Source organism: Mchenga conophoros, linkage group LG14 (assembly GCF_057382185.1).
Source record: "Mchenga conophoros isolate Kocher_MC1m ecotype Shallow Benthic linkage group LG14, M_conophoros_male_GT1.1, whole genome shotgun sequence".
Classification (NCBI taxonomy): Eukaryota; Metazoa; Chordata; class Actinopteri; order Cichliformes; family Cichlidae; genus Mchenga; species Mchenga conophoros.
The window spans coordinates 1,149,526-1,171,667 of record NC_140539.1 but is presented as its reverse complement, the minus strand read 5'-3'; the positions used below and the strand labels follow the sequence as shown (position 1 = coordinate 1,171,667).

The 22,142-nt window shown below is 45.5% G+C and overlaps 1 protein-coding gene across 1 annotated transcript in view; it reads left to right on the top strand.

Moving 5' to 3' along the window:
• The first annotated feature begins 8,482 nt into the window (after positions 1-8,482).
• The window catches only part of a2m1 (alpha-2-macroglobulin 1), a 70,079-nt gene continuing 56,419 nt past the window's right edge, over positions 8,483-22,142 (top strand). Inside the window, exons 1-13 of the mRNA XM_085244662.1 lie at positions 8,483-8,931; positions 10,660-10,834; positions 12,434-12,590; positions 15,555-15,607; positions 16,467-16,487; positions 17,187-17,355; positions 17,467-17,551; positions 17,953-18,073; positions 18,172-18,286; positions 18,372-18,481; positions 18,769-18,924; positions 19,623-19,859; positions 20,059-20,122. Coding sequence (XP_085100788.1) covers positions 8,855-8,931; positions 10,660-10,834; positions 12,434-12,590; positions 15,555-15,607; positions 16,467-16,487; positions 17,187-17,355; positions 17,467-17,551; positions 17,953-18,073; positions 18,172-18,286; positions 18,372-18,481; positions 18,769-18,924; positions 19,623-19,859; positions 20,059-20,122 — 1,540 coding nt within the window. The 5' untranslated portion in view covers positions 8,483-8,854. The remainder of the gene's footprint in view (positions 8,932-10,659; positions 10,835-12,433; positions 12,591-15,554; positions 15,608-16,466; positions 16,488-17,186; positions 17,356-17,466; positions 17,552-17,952; positions 18,074-18,171; positions 18,287-18,371; positions 18,482-18,768; positions 18,925-19,622; positions 19,860-20,058; positions 20,123-22,142) is intronic.

The window sequence follows — 22,142 nt, the reverse complement described above, 5'->3', positions numbered from 1 at the left end:
GATGCTGGACAGACCTGGCACACCCAAATGTATAGTGAGAGTGCACTGAGAATGCCTGGCAGAGGCCCCAGTCCAGTCAGATCTTCAACGCACACCTCCAGCAGAGCTTCAGCAGCATTCCAAGGAAGACTGTGGACATTGAGTCCAAATGGACCACATTCAGCACCTCCATTGTCAAAGCCGCTGCACTGAGCAGGGGGATCACCCTCCTTAGCCTCCCTGGGAAAGTCTATGCCAGAATCCCGGAAAGGAGAGTCCATTTGTTAGTCGAACCTCGGATACAGGAGGAACAATGCAGTTTTCGTCCTGGTCATGGAACACTGGACCAACTCTTTATCCTCTCAAGGATACTTGAGGGTGCACGGGAGTTTGCCCAACCAGTCTACATGTGTTTTGTGGACTTGGAGAAGCCCTTCAGAGAAAGCCCATTTCCACCGCTTGTATCCGCGATCTCGTTCTTTCGGTCACATAGAGACATAAATCGACCCGTAAATTGAGACCTTCATTTTTACACTCAGCTCTTTCTTCACCACAACAGACCGGTAGAGCGTCTGCACCAATTTGTCTGTTGATCTCTCGCGCCCTTCTCCCGTCACTTGTGAACAAGAGCCCAAGATACTTAAAGTCCTCTACTTGGAGCAGGAACTCATCCCCGACCCGGAGTGGGCACTCCACCCTTTTCCGGCTGAGGACCATGGCCTCAAAATAGGAGGTGCTGATTCTCATTCCCACCGCTTCACACTCGGCTGCGAGGGGAATCACACTCCTCAGCTCTCTTGGGAAAGTCTATGCCAGGGTGCTGGAGAGGAGAGTTCGTCCGTTAGTCGAACCACGCAGGAGGAATAATGTGATTTTCATCCTGCTTGTGGAGCACTGGATCAGCTCTTTATCCTCTCGAGGATCCTTGAGGGTGCATGGGAGTTTGAACAACCAGCCTACATGTGTTTTGTGGACTTGGAGAAGGCATTCAACTGGCATTCGATGGCCTTGGGGTGTCCTGTGGGAGGTGCTTCGGGAGTATGGGGTGTCTGGCCCATTGCTACAGGTTATTCAATCCTTATGCAACCGTTGCAAGAGCTTGGTCCGCATAGCCAGCAATAAGTCGGACTTGTTCCCAGTGGGTGATGGACACCACCGGAGATGCCCTTTATTACCAGTTCCGCTCGTAATTTGGACCAGGACCAGGCCTCATAATTTTTTTCATATTTTTATGGACAGAATTTCTAGGCGTAGCCAAGTGATGGAAGGCTTTCACTTGGGTGGTCTCAGAATCTCATCTCTGGTTTTCGTAGATGATGTGGTTCTGTTGGCTTCATCAGGTGATGGCCTCCACCTCGCACTAGAACGGTTTGCAGCCGAGTGTAAAGCGGTGGGAATCAGTACCTCCAAATCTGAGGCCATGGTCCTCAGCCGGAAAAGGGTGGAGTGCCAACTCTGGGTCGGGGACGAGTTCCTGCCCCAGGTGGAAGAGTTTAAGTATCTCGGGGTCTTGTTCACAAGTGACGGGAGAAGGGCGCGAGAAATCGACAGACGGATTGGTGCAGACGCTCTACCGGTCTGTTGTGTTGAAGAGAGAGCTGAGTGTAAAAACGAAGCTCTTAATTTCCCGGTCGATCTACGTCCCTACCCTTACCTATGGTCACGAGCTGTGGGTAGTGACCGAAAGAAAGAGATTGCAGATACAAGCGGTGGAAATGAGCTTCCTCCGAAGGGTGGGTGGTTTGGGCATCTGACAAGGATGCCTCCTGAGGTGTTCCAGGTATGTCCCACCGGGAGGAGGCCCCAGGGCAGACCCAGGACACACTGGAGAGACTATATCTCTCGGATGGTCTGCGAACGCCTGGGTGTTCCCCTGGACGAGCTGGGGGAGGTGGTTGGGGAGAAGGAGGTCTGGGCTTCTATGCTTAGGCTGCTGCCCCCGTGACCCGGCCCTGGATAAGTGGAAGAAAATGGATGGATGGCTGGTTGGATGGATGGGCTTATAATAATAAGATTAATTGAAGATTCAAGATTGTTTATTTGTCACGAGCACTGACCAAAGTGCTGAACATAAAATACAAACAGTCAAGGTCAAGTTTATTTATATAGCACATTTCCAAACAGTCCATGCTGCACAAAGTGCTTAACAATGTAAAATGCCACTAAAACAAATAACATGCAAAACAATGATGCAATAAAATATAGAAAAAACAAATAAGTAAATGAAATAAGTCAACAAAAACAACAACAACTAAGGCTGTTAAAACCAAAATGTTGGGTGTTAAAAGCCAGACCTTAAAAATGTGTCTTTAGGAACGATTGAAAATGTTCAAGTGTTTGTGCAGATCTAATGTTAAGAGGAGCACTATTCCAAAGTCTGGGACCTGCCACAGAAGGCTCTGTCATCATGAGACTTAAGTTTAGTCCGTGGAATAGCTGAGGTTAGTTTTGACCTGGACCTCACAGTTCTTTCTGGGGCATAAATAAATAGGAGCTCAGACAGGTTAGGAGCTTGCTCGTTAAGTGACTTAAAATCAGAAAGTAAAGGTTTATTTTAGATCCTGTAGGAGACAGGAAGCCAGTGCAGAGATGGTAAAACTGGGGTTATATGCTCCTAACGTTTAGTGCCAATTAGCAGATGAGGAGCTGCATTTTGGACCAACTGGAGACGATAAAGAGAGGCCTGGTCCAGACCAAAGTACACAGAATTGCAGTAGCGCAGTCTGCACGTAATGAACAGATGACTAACACATTCAAAGACATTAGCTGGAAGGTATGGCTTAACCATGGCTAGCTGTCTTAAATGAAGAAAGCTGGATTGGACTACTGTGCTCACCTGCTTACACAGTTTGAAGGAACCATCAAGGTGCACACCGAGGTTTTTTACATTGGTCTTACAATAGGAAGATAATGGGCCCAGAGCACTGTCAATGTGATTATTAACGAAGTTACCAAAAACGGCAACCTCTGTTTTGTCTTCATTTATTTTAACGAAATTTAAAGACACCCACTGTTTTTTGTCATCCAGGCAGCGTAATAATAGCTGAAGCGAGTGTCTCCCTGCTTTTAAAGAAAGGTAGATCTGCAAGTCATCTGCAAAACAGTGGAATGAAAGGTTGTACTGTGAGAAAATAGACCCCAGTGGCAACACATACAGTGCAAACAAGGCAGAACCCAAAATCGAGCCTTGAGATACACCATAATTAAGAGGGGCTATTTTGGAGCTGTGAGGGCCCATGTTGACATAAAAAATCCCTCCAGATAAATAAGACAAAACCACTGGAGAGCAGACCCTTTTAGGCCAGCATATGATTCCAGCCGTGATAACAGGATGTTGTGGTCGACTGTGTCAAAGGCTGCTGACAAGTCCAACAAGAAGAGGGCAGCAGGGCTGCCAGAGTCCAGAGTTAAAAGAGTATCATTAAAAACCCTTCAAAGTGCTGTCTCAGTGCTGTGTAGTGATTTAAAACTGGATTGAAATTTTTCAGAAATCTGATTAAGATCAAGGTGGGCCTGCAACTGTAAATAGACCACTTTCTCCAGAACTTTAGAAAGAAAGGGAAGCTTTGAGATTGGCCAGTAATTGGACAGAACAGTTGGGTCCAGATTGTGTTTTTTAAGAAGAGGCTGAACTATAGCTTGTTTAAAGCATGATGGGACACAGCCTGTAGCAAGGGAAGTGTTGATTAATCTCCGGATAAAAGGCCTGACAGTATTTTTTAGCAGACTTTGGGGAAGATAATCTGATGGGCAGTGTGATGATCTTAGGTGACAAACTACCACAGACAATTCGTTCAGGGAGACAGACGCAAACTGCTCTAAGATAGCTGAGCACATAGGAGGAACCTAATAGCCAAAACCTTGTGGATAAAAATGCCAAAAAGTCATCACACGTACTTGGTGAAGGTACAGCTCCAGCATTATCACGTGGAGCAAAAAGGATTAAGAACATTAAAAAGTATCTGGGGCCAGTGACTATATTGACACTTGGGTTGATACAAAATAGAAATACTAAAAGTAAAATACATGTTGAAATAACAAAAACAATATAGAACACCAACATTAGAAAGGCATTAAATACAGATGAATTTAACATGCTATACTGGGTTTAAAGGATTTCATTCTGATACTTAAATGGCAGTCAGGGTGCCGTTGCCTAGCCTGTAGAGGTCTGTGTGCCCCTCTATGGATTTGCTTCCCCAGACCATCACTGACCCACCACCAAATCAGTCATGCTGAACAATGTTATAGGCAGAAAAACGTCATCCACGGCTTCTCCGGAACCTTTCACGTCTGTCACATGTGCTGGGGTGAACCTGCTCTCATCTGTAAAAACCACAGGACACCTGTGGTGAATATGGCATTCCAGGTATTCTATGGCAAATGCTAATCAGGCTCCACGGTGCCAGGCAGTGAGCACAGAGCCCACTAGATGTTGAGCTCTCAGGCCACCCTCATGAAGTCTGTTTCTGATTGTATGGTCAGAGACATTCACACCAGCATCCTGCTGGAGGTCATTTCGTATCTCTGTGCTGGTCCTGTTCCTCCTTACACAAAGGTGCAGATACTAGTCCTGCAGATGGTGAAGGACCTCTCTCTCTAAAGCTCTCGTAGAGTAACTGTCTATCTCCTGGAATCTCCTCCATGATCTTCAGACTGTGCTGGGAAACACAGCAAACCTTCTGGTAATGGCCAGTGTTGGGAAGGTTACTTTTAAAATGTATTCCATTATAGATTACAGATTACATGCCCCAAAATGTATTCTGTAACGTATTCCGTTACGTTACTCAATGAGAGTAACGTATTCTGAATACTTTGGATTACTTAATATATTATCATGCTTTTTACAACAACATGAATGTACTATTGCTGTGTGATTTATTACTATTACTGAAGGTCCGCGACTCCGAACTGTAGTAAAGGGACCTCTGACTAATACGGCGGGGTCCCTGTCGGCTCGTAGCTGAAAAATAGCTTTACTTTGTTGTGTGGGTCAACTTTTCTTGCGAGAGACAGAGAGAGGCGTTGAAAGGCTGCTCCAACGGAACTTATTGTTTCAGAGGAAAACACGAACACGGTGTACAGTCGAGTCTTAATAGCTTACTTACAACTGGGCTCGTCAGGCACTCTTCTTGACTGCAGTGGTTATTATTATATTTACATGCTTCCAGCTCCCGTTTCTGCTTGATGACAGCTCGTACTTTTCGACTCTCCTTTTTCTCCCTCGCTCACAGACACATAACGGGTATGGCAGTCCATTCTCCCTGCAGCACGGACTACACTGCCCATGATGCTACATTCTGCATTCTGCATTCTGCCTATTAGCTTAGCACAACAACAACAAAAATGCGCTCTCTCACCCAGGAAACACTCAGAGTGAGAGCATCACTCTGTAACCATGGCAACCGTAACGCTGCCGCCTGGAACAACAGAACGTAGCTGTCAAACAAAACCCAAACAGTCCTGACCCGCGACAATATGAAACAGGAAAGTACCGCAGTGTAATCCATTTATTTCAACAAAGTAACTGTATTCTGAATACCACCTTTTTAAACGGTAACTGTAACGGAATACAGTTACTCATATTTTGTATTTTAAATACGTAACGGCGGTACATGTATTCCGTTACTCCCCAACACTGGTAATGGCACATATTGATGTGCCATCCTGAAGGAATTAGACTACATATGCAGCCTCTGCAGGGGCGAGATACCATCTCATGCCTCAGTAGACATCCTGGCCGTAGCTAAAATTAGAAATATCCTGTCTCAGAGGACTTTATGGTATGGTTTATGGACATATGCCTCAGTACTTTTAACTTTTAGATGTATTTGCTTATCCACCTCTACTTTCAAGATCAGGCTTCAAACTTTCCTTTTTGCTAAAGCATAGACTTAGGGCTGGACCAGGTGACCCTGAATCCTCCCTTAGTTAGGCTGCCGGGGATTCCCATGACGCACTGGGTGTTTCTTGTTCACTCACTATGTATTAACAGACCTCTCTGCATTGAATCATATCTGTTATTAACCTCTGTCTCTCTTCCACAGCATGTACTCCCCAGGAACCTACGCCAGGATCCTGTTTGTGGACTTCAGCTCTGCCTTCAACACCATCCTTCCAGACCATCTCCGAGGCAAGCTTTCCCAGATGAATGTGCCTGATCCCATCTGCCGGTGGATCACTGACTTCCTGACGGACAGGAAGCAGCACGTGAGGCTGGGGAAGAATGTCTCGGACTCCCGGACCATCAGCACCGGCTCCCCTCAGGGCTGTGTTCTTTCTCCTCTGCTCTTCTCCCTGTACACCAACTGCTGCACCTCCACCCACCAGTCTGTCAAGCTAATCAAGTTCGCAGATGACACCACCGTCATTGGGCTCATCTCGGACGGGGACGAGTCTGCCTACAGGAGAGAGGTTGAACGTCTGGTGTCTTGGTGCAGCCACAACAACCTGGTGCTGAATGCCCAGAAGACAGTGGAGATTATTGTGGACTTCAGGAAGCACACAGCCCCACTCCCCCCCATCATCCTGACTGACACCCCCATCACCTCTGTGGACTCATTCCGCTTCCTGGGTACCACCATCACCCAGGACCTGAAGTGGGAGCCCACCATCACCTCCGTCATTAAGAAAGCCCAGCAGAGGATGTACTTCCTGAGGCAGCTGAAGAAATTCAACCTGCCAACACGGACGATGATGCAATTCTACACTGCAATCATCGAGTCCATCCTCACCTCCTCCATCACCGTGTGGTACGCTGGAGCCACTATCAGGGACAAACAGAGACTGCAGCGTGTTGTGCGCTCTGCTGAGAAGGTGATTGGCTGCAGACTCCCATCTCTGCAGGACCTGTACACCTCCAGGACATTGCGGCGTGCAGCTCGGATCTCAGCTGACCCTTCTCACCCTGGACACAGTCTGTTTGACCTGCTCCCCTCAGGCAGGAGGCTCCGGTCCATTCGCACCAGAACCTCTCGCCATAAGAACAGTTTCTTCCCCTCTGCTGTTGGACACATGAACAATAACCGTATGACTGTTCCCACCACTAACACATGACCCTACGCTGTGTCACTGCAACATGTCATGTCTGGCACTGATCACCACCTGCACTCATGTATATATCTTTCAACGTAGCACTCTTAATTCTTATTCTCATGTATATATGTTTGGCACTGATCACCACCTGCACTCATGTATATATCTTTCTACGTAGCACTCATAATTCTTATTCTCATGTATATATCTCATGTATATCTCATGCACATATCTTTCCTTCTACATAGCACTTTAATTCTTATTGTCTGCACTGAAGCACCGCAGCAATTTCCTAATGTTGTAAACCTCAACATCTGGCAATAAACCCATTCTGATTCTGATTCTGATTCTGATTCTGATGTCTTTATCCTGTCTTCCTTCTCTCACCCCAACCGGTCGCAGCAGATGGCCCCGCCCCTCCCTGAGCCTGGTTCTGCTGGAGGTTTCTTCCTGTTAAAAGGGAGTTTTTCCTTCCCACTGTCGCCAAAGTGCTTGCTCATAGGGCGTCATGTGGTTGTTGGGTTTTTCTCTGAATGTATTATTGTAGGGTCGACCTACAGTGAAAGGTGTCTTAAGGCGACTGATGTTGTGATTTGGTGCTGTATAAATAAAACTGGACTGAAGGTTTGATGAAAACTTTTTCAGTGCAATTACACAGATACAAACACAGGTCCATATTTTCTCAATAAGAATGACATGATTAATGGTGTCAACAGCTGCTGATGAATCAAATAAATCTAAAATTCCATTTTCACCTTTATCTAAGTGAATAAGAATAACATTAGTAATCTTGTTTCTGTGTTATCATTCTGTCAACAACGAGACTGGAATTTATCAAATATATTATTTCCCTTTAACAGTCCGGGGACAGCTCTGGCTGTAAAGTGATTTGAAATCAAATGAGAGAGACTGACTGACATTAGTCAGAAGCCAGTGGGAGGTAGAAATGCTTTAGGAATAATGTCAGCTAGAAATGTGGATATCAAGGAGATCTGTCATGAAAATCAGATAAAAGTCAAAGAACAGAACTGAGACCCTCGGCCAGGCTGACAGGCTCCGGGCTTGAACTGTGACCTGATACCACTGATCTTATCATCCAAGCAAACAAACAAACGAGACAGGGCACAACAATTAGGCTGAGTGGGATTAAAGAGTTTGCTGGTGGTAAACATTGGGTTGGGCTTAATATTGCTCTCATCATTTGAGAAAACTTCATATCTCCTGCATGTGAAGGTAGTGCACGAGGACATTTGTAATTCTTGTGTTTAGTGTTTCTAGGGGGAAACGCTAAATGCTAAAACTCTGAAAAGCTGCAGGCTTTGGGGGACACAGTTAAGGTCCACAGAGCCCCTGCCTTATCTTTGTTGTTTTCAAAGCCCCGTTGACTGTTATTGGCCAACAGGTGCTCAAAGTGCAGGGTCATCTCGACTGTATCAGACCTCTCCACCCACTCTCGTCTCAGCCCCACTGGGCTTTCCTGAAATTCTTCAGAAACTCGAGCAGCAGACACTGTCCGCAGGCAGGACTCTGTGTGTGTGCGCGTGTAATTAGACTTTTGGGAGTCTTTCGGGAACAGGGAGGCGGCTGCAAAGGTCCAACGAGGTTGGGGGGAGTGACTCGGAAAGAGGGGGTGGCGGTGTTTGCAGTAAAAACAGCAAATCACTGTAGCAGACCCCCTCTCTTACAGCTACTTGGTACCACGCACATCCCTCGGTGTCTCCCCCTCTCTCTCTCTCTGGGTCCGGGCCCTGGGGTTGTAAGTCCGTCCTCCTCCTCCGGTGCAGTCCGGTTCGCTCCGCTCGTGTCGCTGCTCGCAAAGCACCGACTCTCCTCTGCAGCTATGGCACATGTCCTTCAGCTGTTTGCTGTCATACTCTCATCAGCTCTCGTGCAAGCATCGGCCTTGCTCAACGACACGTAAGTAAACGTATATTTCTAACGAAACTCATGCATGTCATTGTGCTAAAGTTTGGCTTGCCCCTCGCGCCAAGACGCGTCCAAATAGTTGCACGAGGTGGTGTTGGAAAAACTTTATTTTAAAAAAAATGTCACGCGCAGCGTCATCATGTATTTGTCACTCGATTCTGGTGTAATCACGAAAAACCTGCACATTCCACTGGTGAGGCAGAAAGTCCAGTGTGTGGCCACAGGACAGTGTTATGCAATGAGCAAAGACTATGTGTGCGTGCGTGCGTGCGTGCGTGCGTACGCGCATGTCCCATCTGCTACAACTTACCAGCATTTGATTAATAACCTGCTCTCGGCTTTACCTGAGTAGCGTGTAAATGGGACATGATTTCCATGGTACTGGAAGGCCGAATAACATTTTCCACCCTGACTTTTTTTGCTTGCTCTAAACTTTAATCATCATGGCTCGCATGCCTTTCATAGTTTACACTGGGAGTCAAATGACTTTTCATCATTGTGCAACTTTCTCCCTGGCAAAAACAGCATCAATATTCTCAGCAGCACCACCCAAAACGCAATTAAATGCGTCCTTTATTTCTCATTGGCAGCAGCAGGCCCCTGTGTGCCAAGCAGCGTCGACACAGAGAATCCAGCAGAGTGCTTCGTTAGAAGCTGATATCATGGCTGTTGCTGATGTTTTCCAATGTTCATTTGCACATGTAACTTATATGGGCCTTGTGTGGTTATTTGGATGAATATGTCCGCTGTGCAGGAAGGATGGCATGGGGATACAGGAGTTACTGGAACTCTGCTTCCCTTTTGATTCCAGGGCTGAAATAAAAATACTGTGCACACAGTTTCTGTAGACTATATGTGTTGTGCACAAGCAGGTACATTAAGAAGAAATTCATAATGGGGAGTATTTCTGTTACATACAGTTAGGTCCATAAATGTTTGGAAGATGACTGATGTTTTGGATACATTTGCCTCTCTCTACCACCACAGTGGATTTTAAAATAAAAACTGATGCTTTAACTTACAGTCACTTTCCTTCATTCACCCTTTTTCATTTACTGTGTGTTCACACACCATTCTCTATTTCAGCATAGTGTCTTTTGTCCTGTCTTCCTGTCTTTTTGCAGGCCAAATCAGAACTATAGCATAACTCTGGTTCCCTCCAGAAAAAGTAAATTGCATCCTTTTAACGTTTGATGGTGTTTTCCAGTCGTGCTTCCAGTCACCTGGCCGTGTAGTGTGCTTTGACAAACATCTGTGACAGAATGAGTCGCTCACTGAATTTCAGTGTGTTGCTGTAATCGGATGCTTTTAACTTCTCATGTAGCAGCTTGTTAGCACACTCCTTCTCTTAGAAGCTACATAATTCACATGCAGGGTGTTAACTTTTATATTGGAGCACAAGAAACTGGTTTTGTTTGAGGTTAAATCAGACTCTTTCACCTTGAAACAAAGACACAGATGATGGTTGTAGGATTTAACCCTGCGCCACACTCATTTAGTTCTTTAACTGGACCATTTATCAGCTAGCTGTAGCAACACGCTAGAAGTTTGTGCTTTTTAAACATTAGCGGTTATCTCTCTAAATCAAACGTGTGTTTAACATGGAGCTGGGCTGTACTTTTTAATGCTTGGCACTGTTTTTCTCCTAGCTTTTCACTTAAACGAGTGCTGACAGTTTGGGTTGTTTTTAATGAGGGTACTTTCTTCTTCTCCTTGCAGGATTTATGCAGTGACTGTGAGTTCGCGTGTGACTGCAGGGAAACAGGAGACCCTGTGTGCCCAAATTCACGGCCTGACTGGGCCTGTGCGCATGGTCATCGGCCTCACTGAGGGCTCTGTCACAATCTTAGATGAGCAAGTAAATGAGGACTTCTACCGCTGCCTAAACTTCCAGGTCAGATCCAAGAAAAGCACAAAAGAGCTTGTGAATACTCAGGCTCCCACTCTCCACACTTCCAGTTTCATGTGGGGGATAGTTCAGGATGAGTGGGGTCCTATTAGACCATAGCCCAGAAATACATATTTCACTGGGTAAACTTTTTTCTTCTGGAACATTTCATTATGTTTTCGATATAAAGCGATTGAAATTTTAATTGTAGCACTAACCACATGGAAGTTTCTGTTTGTGAATGAAATCTGCTTGGTGGTTATCCCACGCCATCACGCCAGAGTGTAAATCACACACGGACCAATCAGCTCTAGCTCCTAGTGTTTTATCCGTGAAACCAGCTTCCTTTTACAGTAATAAGTGTTCTCTTCGTTTCCTACACAGCTGCTGTAAACAAATATTCACTCTGATTCATTAAATACTGTCTTCAGAACGTCCTCTGGCTGAATTGCAGCTGTTTTTCGATGATGTACCTCCAGCATGACTAATCGTGAACAATGATTCGCGGTATTTACAGTATTTCACTTTTTAAAAACAAAACAAAAAGCTTTGTGTTGTGTTGTTTGTAGACAGTAAATGCACCAGCGTGGTTTCCAAGCAGAATTCCTATCACCATCCATTAAGCTAATGGCTTAAATCTTGGCACAAGTTTGGACCTAATTATCCTCCCGGCGCCATGACTGAGACTGCCAACCTCAGTGGGTTCTCTGCAAATTGCAGCTCTGCTTTATGTCACACCTCTGCTTGCTGTTATGCAACTTGCAGGCCTTGCTCCATATTGATGTGGAACGACCCGCCGACCCAAATAGCCTCTGTGACAGTCGCGCTTAGTTTCACTTTGTTCCTGCTATTTGGCCCTGTTGCAGGACTGGTTTTTGTCTCTAGGCACAAAGACTGCTTTCTGCCAGAGGCTAGCTATGTACCTGCATTCCTCTGGAAGCCAACCCTGCGCTCAGTCTCACAACACACATCTGAACACAACAGTCTTTTTGACATGTGTGGAAGTGGTTCTGGTCCTTGTTATGTAACAGCAGCATTAACAAGTGAAAACGTGCACAAGTGTGACAGCATTTCATAATTAACTGTGTGCAACATTGTTCCCTAAGAGCAGCACAGCTCAGATGGCTTTTTATGACACGTTTAATGCAAAAGTCATGAGCTGCCACACATTTTGTGTCCAAGGAAGCGGGCCAACACTGTCACTTTTTAAAGTGGTTTTCAGCATTAGTTCTTCAGACTTTCTGAAAGTCTTTCAATGTGTTTGGCTGCACTTTCACCCATTTGCAGTCCACGCTGTGTACCTGCCATTTTCAGTGGAATGTGTTTTATTTAGTTTTTCACTTTATTCTAACCTCTAACTCATTCATGCATGAAAAGGAGAGTAACACCTGGGACGAACCAATGTAGTCTACATAAAAAGGCTAAACTGGCAAAAACAAACAAAACAATTTAAAACTATATCTTGGCTGTTTGTTACTCAAAAATAAATCATTTCTTTAGGTGTGTGTGAAGACTGTTACACAGTGCTGTGGAGGAAAAGTACAGATTGTGCTCTGCATGAAACGTTTTCCATCTCTGACAAATGTGTGTTTGCTGGTGTTGCAGGTCCCTGCAGTACGCAGCCGAATTGTGGCAACAGTTTATGTCAATATTTTCCATGAAAAAAATCTGACGAGCAAGCATACCAAAGTCGTCATCGAGCCTCCAACTTTCATCCACATCGTCCGGACTGATAAGCCCATCTACAAACCTGGACAGACTGGTAGGTGGAGTGAGTGTGGAGGTGTTGGAGGTGTTGTGTTGTAGAAGGAGCGATACGCTACTGCAGCGCCGTCTCGTCTGCACTGCTTACCCATTCTGCTGTGCTTGCACATTTTTGGTCTGATATATCTGCATAATGCTGAGCCACCACTTAATAACTTGATAACTTGAGGGTTGTTGTCTGTTCAGTGCACAGAAGAAGAGTGCTTTCCTAGAGAGAGGCTGTTTATATTTAAAGTAGGAAAGGCCTACACGCTGAGTGGGTGAAGAGAAAAGGAGTTTATTTGACCACTTAGTGCCGTCGAGTGCTAGTGCAGGCTGCTAACTCCTGAATAAGTCTGTGTGTCTAAGTGTGTGAATGTGTATGTGAATGTGTGGATGACTGGATATGTAAAGCGCTTTGGGGTCCTTAGGGACTAGTAAGGCGCTATATAAATACAGGCCATTTACCATTTTTTTTAAGTCTGATTAAGATAAGATGATCTAGTGGAGTTTAACTTTTTTGGGTATTCTGCAACTCCTTATGACAGTAAAACAAGTTTATTTTTTAATAGCATTGCCATAGTGTTTCAGTAAGGACTCACGACAACGTTATGTTTCACGAGTAAAAATCAAAAATGAATTTGACCCATATAACAGTTTATAAACTGGTGTCAGTCTCAACAAAATGAGCTTGTCAGTCAGCTTCTATAAACAAGTTCAAAGCTATAACCACAAGAATACTGTAACATATATATTTTTACCTAAATCAATCTGTCTCATGCTTTCCATTTGCAGACACAGGTGATCCAATCAGAAGTAACATTACACTTTACCGTGTCACTGTGAAATCGGCTTTCAGTTGGTATTATTTGGCCAGCTAAGCCACGCTCGCCAAATCGCACGTGGAATAAAACATGGATGTAGCTGCAGCGTCAGAAAAATGAACCCGATGCAGAAGAGCCTTAAACCTGCATTCTGTCTGACGGCCACCAGGTGGCAATAAATTTAGTCTGTTTTGGAAATCAAAAGCTACGTTCACAGTGCAGGCGAAAGCGCATCAAATCCGACTTTTTTGACCCTATGCGACCCGTATCCGAATTATTAGGCCAAATGTAAATAACAAAATAACTTTATAACTTAGAGCAAAATTGGGAAACGTAAAGTCCGAAACATACTGTTGCTCTGGGTCTAAACAGAGCGCGTTGTGCGTGACGTCTGCTTTTGCGCATGCGGCCGCTTTGAGCGTTCACACTAGAGCGCGTTTGCTGTCGCATTTTATTTGTAGTGTGAACGAGCAGACAAAAAAAATCGCATTTGATCAAAAAATCGGAATTGAGCATCAAGACCTGCAGAGTGAACGTAGCCTTAGTCATACCACATTTGGGGGGCGACCGTGGAGCAGGGGGTTGGGAAGCGCGTCTGTAACCGGAAGGTCGCCGGTTCGATCCCTGGGCTCTCTGTCCTGGTCGTTGTGTCCTTGGGAGAGACCGCCTACTGGTGTTGGCCAGACGGGCAGATGGCGCCAGGGCAGCTGTGGCTACAACTGTAGCTGCCTCCACCAGTGTGTGAATGTGAGTGAATGAATAATGGAGTTGTAAAGCGCTTTGGATGCCTTGAAAAGCGCTATATAAATGCAATCCATTATTATTATTATTATTATTATTATTATTATTATTTCAAAACGGAAGATCATTGGCTGTGTCACAGTCAGACCCGCCTTTCCTCAACACATCCATCTTTCGTAACCAATGGCAGAACCACTCAGCTCAAGCTGAGGTGACGTCATCAGTAGCTAATCCTTAAGGATGTTTTGGTTTTTTTTGGTTTTTAATGTATTGCCTCCAACAATAGGCAAATACATGTTAAGATATATTTTTCTGTGTAAAAAAGGCTAACAGCAACCGTAGACTTCTCCGATACATATTCCAGGTCACTGAAACTCGGGCGGTGTTGATCTGATCAGTTAAGTATCAGACAGGGTTGTTAATGAAGGCAACAACCGGTGTGCTACAGGGACAACAATGAGCCAACTCCAAAAGGCGAAAGGTTTCACAGCTGAAGGTCACTGACGTTTTTCCCTCTTCATCTTTTCTGACTGTTCCACTAGTTTTGAATTTGGCTAGGGTCAGTGTCACTACTGATACCTATGGAACTAGTGTTATTAGTATTCCAGTATTATAATTGTCAGGTCCACCGCAGGTGCCCAGATGAGCTTCAGGTTCAGCCTGAGCACATGTGACAGTTGTAAAAGGGTGTGGGCTAGCTGTGGAGAACATGCTGCCTGTAACATTGTTCTGCATGACTGGAGGCGTATCCATGGAGGGACACACAGACCTCGACAGCATCCTGACTGTCATTAGGAGCCATTCTCAGGCCCTAGACTGGACACAACAATGCCTGGCAGTATGAACTGATACCATGGACTGGCACCTACGTTCACCTGACCGAGATCCAACACCAACACCTCTGGGACATCATGTTTCAGGTGCAACTCACACTGTCCAGGAGCTCAGTCATTCCCTGGTCCGGATGTGGGAGGAGATCCTCCGGGATGTTGTCAGGCATGCAGACAAGCACGTGGGGGTCGCACAAAGTGCTGAGCACCGTTGCTGCATTTCAGTAAAACAAACTCGTCTTCACCATCATTCACTTTGATTTTCAGGGTTTTTCTTTATTCTGCCGTCTGCAGACTGATGATTCTCATTTCCATCAAACGATGGGGCATCCTTTCCTAACACGGTGACCAGTCTGTATCAGTATAGATATCAACATGATTTATTCATTTTCCCCACTGAATCTGACATGTGCCCCTAATTCATTAGAGTATAAAGAGAGACTTGCATACACTTTGCTTTGCTTCTTTTTAGTCCATCTGCTATCACCAGGATCGTTTTCCCTTTGTCTTCTTCTTCCTCTCATTATCCACTTGTGCAATAACTGAAAATACAGTATAGTAATGCATTTTTTTTTCTTTCTTTTAAAGTCAAATTCCGGATCGTCTCCATGGATGCCAATTTCATCCCTGTGGAACGAGTGGTACGTTTCTATCCACTTGTTCTCGTCTGTCAGAATCATGTGCCGCTGTGCCATTTGTGGAGTCATTTCAAGCAGCGAACTTGATAATGTGCTGTGATTTGTAGCAGGCAGTCAGTGAATCTGAAGAGTAAGGTCTATTTTGGTTCAGGAGAGTGGGAGGTGAAAGGAAGGCTGTTTGTTGATTTTGAAGACAGCGTGGGTGTGGAGCGCTGTGTGGAGTAGTGTGATAAACATGCTGTCAGAGTTCATTTGGCGCACACTACATTTGACCCAAACATCTGAATCAATAGCGGCTCAGGGCCTTTTCCGTTTTTGGACGAGAGGCTGAAAACACGACTGCACGCAGTCGACGTGAAATCCGTTCGGATGCATCACATGATGAAAGTAGCTAGCTTGAAGGTGGTAACTCCCACCAGCTGTAGTGAAGACGTGGCATTGTGAGACTTTATCTGCCATTATGCATCTGCTCTTTCCGGCACTCTGGAGATGTAAGAACGAAATAATTGAGGCCAAAATATCACGTGTGCCAAAGGTGTTACAGAGGAACACGGTAATAAATGAGCCGTGGAGGGGGACGTGTGTTGTTTGACTCTTATCGTCCAATTAGGAAATAAGACCTGGCAGTGGTGGTGTTGTTTCAGGGTGTGGCGCCTTCACATCTGTCAGCGGGACACTCAGTGCTATGTGCTTGCTGAGTAATTGGGTTCTGCTGTGTGATCTGAACCGGGACCTACATGCATACTGACTTGAAAGTCATTGCAACAGGAAACCTTACTGATATGTTTCTAATAAATTGTCCTTATTGTGTTAATTCTGTGTGCAGATAAACTAAATGTAAACTCTTCTGTTTTCCTTTCAGTATAAAGAAGTGGCGCTGCAGGTAAGAAACACTCAAATTGGCATCTCTTCTGGGAACTGCTGACATGTCTGTTTGGCTCTTTGAAAAGATTTTGCCATTTGTGCCTTCTGTGAGAGTAACGGCAAAGATGCAGGAAATGAGGCGATGGAGGGAGGGCTGTATGACATGTAATTAAAGTGCAGACTGCTCCCTGCACCCCCCCCCCCCTTTTTTCTTCTCTGGGGTGGTGCTGTTTAAGAAGATATCCAATCTACAATAGTCTGTTGTAGATTGGATATCTGCGCTGCATTGTTGTGAAGACTAAGAAGGACTTTAGCTACCTCTGAATCACAGACCTAATTACACAAGCAACCATCAGGAGGAGGACTATAATAGGTTCTTTTCTCCAAACGAGAGCTCGTTAAGATAAATGTCACTCCAGTCAGTTTGGGCGATGTTTGGATTGCACTGGTCCCTCCTGCAGGAGCTTGTCCTTCTTCCATGCCTGGCTCCAGGAAGCACTCTGGCATGCCCGTCTCAGATGAGGGATCATGTGTGTGTGTTGTTTTTTTCTCCCCATGTCACAGGGCTGACCCACAATCCACAAAGAGCACAGATTATCTGGTGGCTGGCTTGGAAACATCTCTGTGTGCCCCAGCAGAGGAGCTGGAGGCTGGAAGCTACGGCCTCGTTTGATTTGACATCCCTAAATAAATTCTCCTCTGTCTTTACTCTGTGTAGGATCCTAGCTCAAATCGCATTGCCCAGTGGCTGGATAAATCTGTTGTTGGCGGCATCCTTGATCTTTCACATCCCATGATTCCTGAGGCTGTACAAGGAAGCTACACCATCACTGCCTTGACAGACAAGGGAGAACAAATATCCCACAGCTTTGACATCAAAGAATACGGTGGGAGGGAAAAAATGAAGCATCTTCTCTTATAGACCGGAAATGATTACGAGCTCAGTCTATGTAAATTCTCAGCTACGGGGAGATCTGACTCTGTTTCCTTTGCTCTAGTTTTGCCAAAGTATGAAGTGAAGGTTCATCTGCCCAGTGTGATTACCGTCCTGGATCAGGAGGCAGCACTGAAGATTTGTGGAAAGTAAATGTCCCAGTTGAACAGAAACTGGTGTTCTTGTCTGTGTTGGTTCAAGGAAATCCACACTGTGAAGAACTGCAGCTGGGCAGCGCTGGTGCTAACAACATTGTCGTTTATTACAAAAGATGGGTCTGGATTTGTGGGAACAACAAACTGCCTGTAGCAATGATGTTTTCCTTATTTTGTCTGTACTTTGATATAATAGTACTTTTTACTAGAGGAATTTGAGTATTTATATAATTCATACTATTAACAGTGGCCAGCTGGGAAAAGGCAAAGCCTCTACAGGAAATGAAAGATCTGAGGCTGGCTAGACTCTGTACCAGTCATGTTTCCGGCAACAACTAACATGATCCGGCCGTTCTCGTTCCAACAAATCTCATCTTTGTATGTTTTCTTAACAGATACACGTATGGGAAACCTGTTATTGGTTCGGTGAAGGCACGGTTCTGCAGAAACGCCATCCGTTTCTTCTGGTTTTCATCTCCCCAAAACAAAGACCTCTGCAAGACCTACGAACTAACTGTGAGTGTTCCAGATGTTAACAGAGACGCTAACTGTACTGCAATCAGTCCTTTTCACTGATTTTACTTTCTTGGTGTTCACTTTCTGTGATCTTCTAGACGGATAAAAGTGGATGTGCTACACAAACTGTGAACATGACGGCGTTTTTCCTCCACAAGAACATCTACAGTGACACGTTTGAGGTGACTGCTGAGATGGAAGAGTATGGCACAGGTAGGCAGACTAAAAGCCGACTGTTCATCAAGGTAGCACAGCGAATTCCTGATGACCTGCAATCTGTATGCTAACTATCATCTAGGCGTCATTCTTAAAGGCTACGGGCAGACCAGCTTCACCTGTGACATCAGAACTGTCACCTTCGAGGATGTACCTGAGGCATACAAGCCTGGCATCCCGTTTGAAGGAAAGGTAACCAGACTCATCCTGCTGTCAGGACATTGCACAGCAGGATTCATGAGCTTTTCATCTGATCCTACCGTGAGGTGGACGTGTTTCTCCTGGAGCCCAAAAGATTCTAAGACGACTCTAGAATCTGGACGATGTAACACTGCATTTGTTACAATGTTACTAGATGTATGAAATAGTATTTAGGGATGCTTTGAGTCATGCAGAGGAAGCTAATCAAGGGCAATAACAATCATTATTATGGAGATGTGTGAGTCTTGTTACAACTTCTTACTCTGTCTTGTTCACAGATCAAAGTTGTTGGTCCAGACAACAAGCCTGCTGCCAATGAGCCAGTGTACTTGTTTGTTGGTAGCTCACTAAAACTAGAGCTCACCACAGACGTGAATGGCGTGGCTTTGTTTTCTCTGGGCACGTCTCTTTGGAAGGACAGTGTGCATCTGAAGGTTGGTTGCTGCCGCTGCCTGCACTTAAACATTCATCAGTTATAAGGTCGATAGACTGTGATTGATCACATCAGTCGTACTGATCATACACCCACGCTGGCCTACATTGTCATGAAATTAGTTACTTTTTAATATTTTATTATTTCCAAGTGTCTAACCCAGTGTTTCCAAACCTTTTGGAGCCACGGCACATATTTCACGTTAGAAAAATCACACGGCATGCCAGCAGCAAAAATATCACAAAAAGCATATTGATCATTTTCCCCGCACATCAGGTATAGCGGTATTGGCTCGGTTTGTCCCAGTTACCTTTTTGCTTCTTCTGACCACTACTCATGCTACGGCCTTCATCTGGGTCAGAGGTTTCTCCAGGACCAGGTCTACTTTTTCTTTCAAATATTTGTCTATTGCTATTATGGCTGCGCTGTCTCAGTCACAGCACGACTATTATGTAATTTCTTCTTCATCTTCTATTTTGCTGGCAGTTGGCAACAGATTTAATTAGAGCAGGTAGTTGTAGTCCTGTGGAAGATCATGTAATTGTTCTGCCCATCACGGCGATCACTTGGAGTACTAATCAGATGGAACCAGACAATCTTCCACGGCACACCTGATCATTTCTCACAGCGCACTGGTTGGGAAACACTGGTCTAATGTGAAGAGTAGGAATTTGATATTTGACCTCACTTTGTCAACAGGCGAGTTCAAAAAATACAACGGAGCATGACCATTATGTTTATGGTTTGAGGAGACCCAACTACAGGGCAAGCCACCACCATGTCACAGCGTTTTACTCCAAGAGTAGTAGTTTTCTGAAGCTCATGCAGGCCAGCAGTAAGCTGCCCTGTGACAGTGAAGCGACTGTGCGTGCCCAGTACATCATCCAGGGAGAGGAGCTGGAGAAAGGGCAGGAGGTCCTCGACTTCTTTTATCTGGTACGTGTAAGGGATTGTGACGTGACCCCACCCAGTGTTCATTGAAACACGATTTTGGTGATCTGCATGAGAATTGCTGTTTGTAGCTTCAGTCTAAATGATTTTTCTCTAAAGACTTTTGTGCACACGTTTGAGATGTATTGCAGATATACATAAACACACCCTCATAGTGACGTTTCCGTTCTGTCTTTCTTTGCAGGTGCAGTCCAGAGGTTCAGTAGTGCAGCATGGTCGTATCCCAGTGGCTGTCAAAGTGGGAATTGGTATGAACACGACGAAAGCTAATTTTGAAGTATAAGTCTGTGATTTTAGAGTTAGACGTCCTATGGAAAAAGCCCTTTAAAGTTGCATCAAAGCATGTAGGGGTGAGGTTGGGGTGGTAGAGCAGGTCATCCACTAATTTCAATATTCTACTATTAGCTATCTAGCCCTAATGTCAAAAAACTATTAAAGTCTGCATCAGTGCACTGCGTGAAATATACCTTTACTTATCATAAACAAGGCCATTTTATGTAATGCTATGCATCCACTTTGCAATGTGGAGTACAGTATAGGGCAGGGGTGCCCAATCCCGGTCCTCGAGAGCTACCGTCCTGCAGCTTTTAGATGCATCCTTGTTCCCACACACCCGAATCAAATGAATGGCTTGTTATCAGGCCTTTGCCAAACATGATGGCATGCTGAAGAGGTAATCAAACCATGTGATTCAGCTGTGTTGGAGTAGGGATGCATCTAAAAGCTGCAGGATAGTAGCTCTTGAGGACTGGGATTGTGCAGCCCTGGTATAGGGTGTCCAAAATGGTCCTCAGTAAATAGTGGTATATTTATATATAAGAAACATGGGAGGCAGATGACCTGTGATGACATGCGCACAGCCCTGCTTGCGCATGTAACCCTGTCATCACAATCATCGTGGCTCAAGAGTTGGGAGTTCGTCTTGTAATCGGAAGGTTGCCGGTTCGAGCCCCGGCTCGGACAGTCTCGGTCGTTGTGTCCTTGGGCAAGACACTTCACCCGTTGCCTACTGGTGGTGGTCAGAGGGCCCGGTGGCGCCAGTGTCCGGCAGCCTCGCCTCTGTCAGTGCGCCCCAGGGTGGCTGTGGCTACAATGTAGCTGCCATCACCAGTGTGTGAATGTGTGTGTGAATGGGTGGATGACTGGATGTGTAAAGTGCTTTGGGGTCCTGAGGGACGAGTAAAGCGCTATACAAATACACGCCATTTACCATTTATCTCTCAGTTCTTACGCTCGTCACCTCATTGAGAACACCTCTGGTGAGTTGGGCTAGTTAGCTCTGTTATCTGCTGACTTGAACTTAGCTTAACTGCCCATTGGTGTTGGCCTCTACCACACAGTTGGTGAGTAGGCTACCTGCAGAGCGCTAATTTCCAGTTTTCCTGTGCAGCCTTTTACTTTGCGTTTTGGAATGGACTCCAAACTGAAGCAAGCAAATCAGAAATCTTCTGTTCGCCCCTGTCCTTCCCTGTCCTCAGGGTTGCGGTTTCTCTTTGCACGACAGCAACCAGCACGATGCCTGCCCTGTCTGCCTGGGATCTTCCACGCCAAGAGAGTGTTGACGGAGCCCAAAGTCTGTTCCAGGTCCGCACTTGATCCTTTAAAGACGGGTGACATTTATGGAAAAGGTGCTGGGACGGACGGCTGTCACACAGCACGACCCTCACTTCTTTGTGTCTGGAGCCCCGGCTTCATCCAAGTCTGAGGACAAGGATTATCCGGTCGGTGTCCCCCACAATTAGCTGGGCTGACCACATGGAATATGTTGATGGGTTAACCGAAGACGAGCTGGAACCATGCAGGAGTGCCAGCATGTCATCATCTCCCCAGGAGCACGATGACATGCTGGACATCAGCCTGGACATCCATGGTTTGCCGGAGGATGAGCAGGAGAGCCCATTGTCGGTCCAATCTGCCGCTGCTGCTGCGTCGGTCGGCAATGGCGCAGAGGAAGCTGGCTTAGCTAACCCACCCCTATGGAGCCATCTCTGGCTGCTTATGTTGATTGCTAAGGGTTTGCCACCTAGTGTGATAGCGACAATTCAGAACACTAGGGCCTCATCTACTAGAGGCTTGTACGCTTACAAATGGCGAGCCTTTGAGCAGTGGTGCCAGGACCGCTACACTCTCCCATTTCAGTGCTCTATTGTGGATGTTTTGACATTCCTGCAGGAGCTGCTGGATAAGGGCCTTTCATTTTCGACAATTAAGGTTTATTCAGCAGCTATATCTGCTTGTCATATTGGCTTTGACGGTTGACACCAGGTG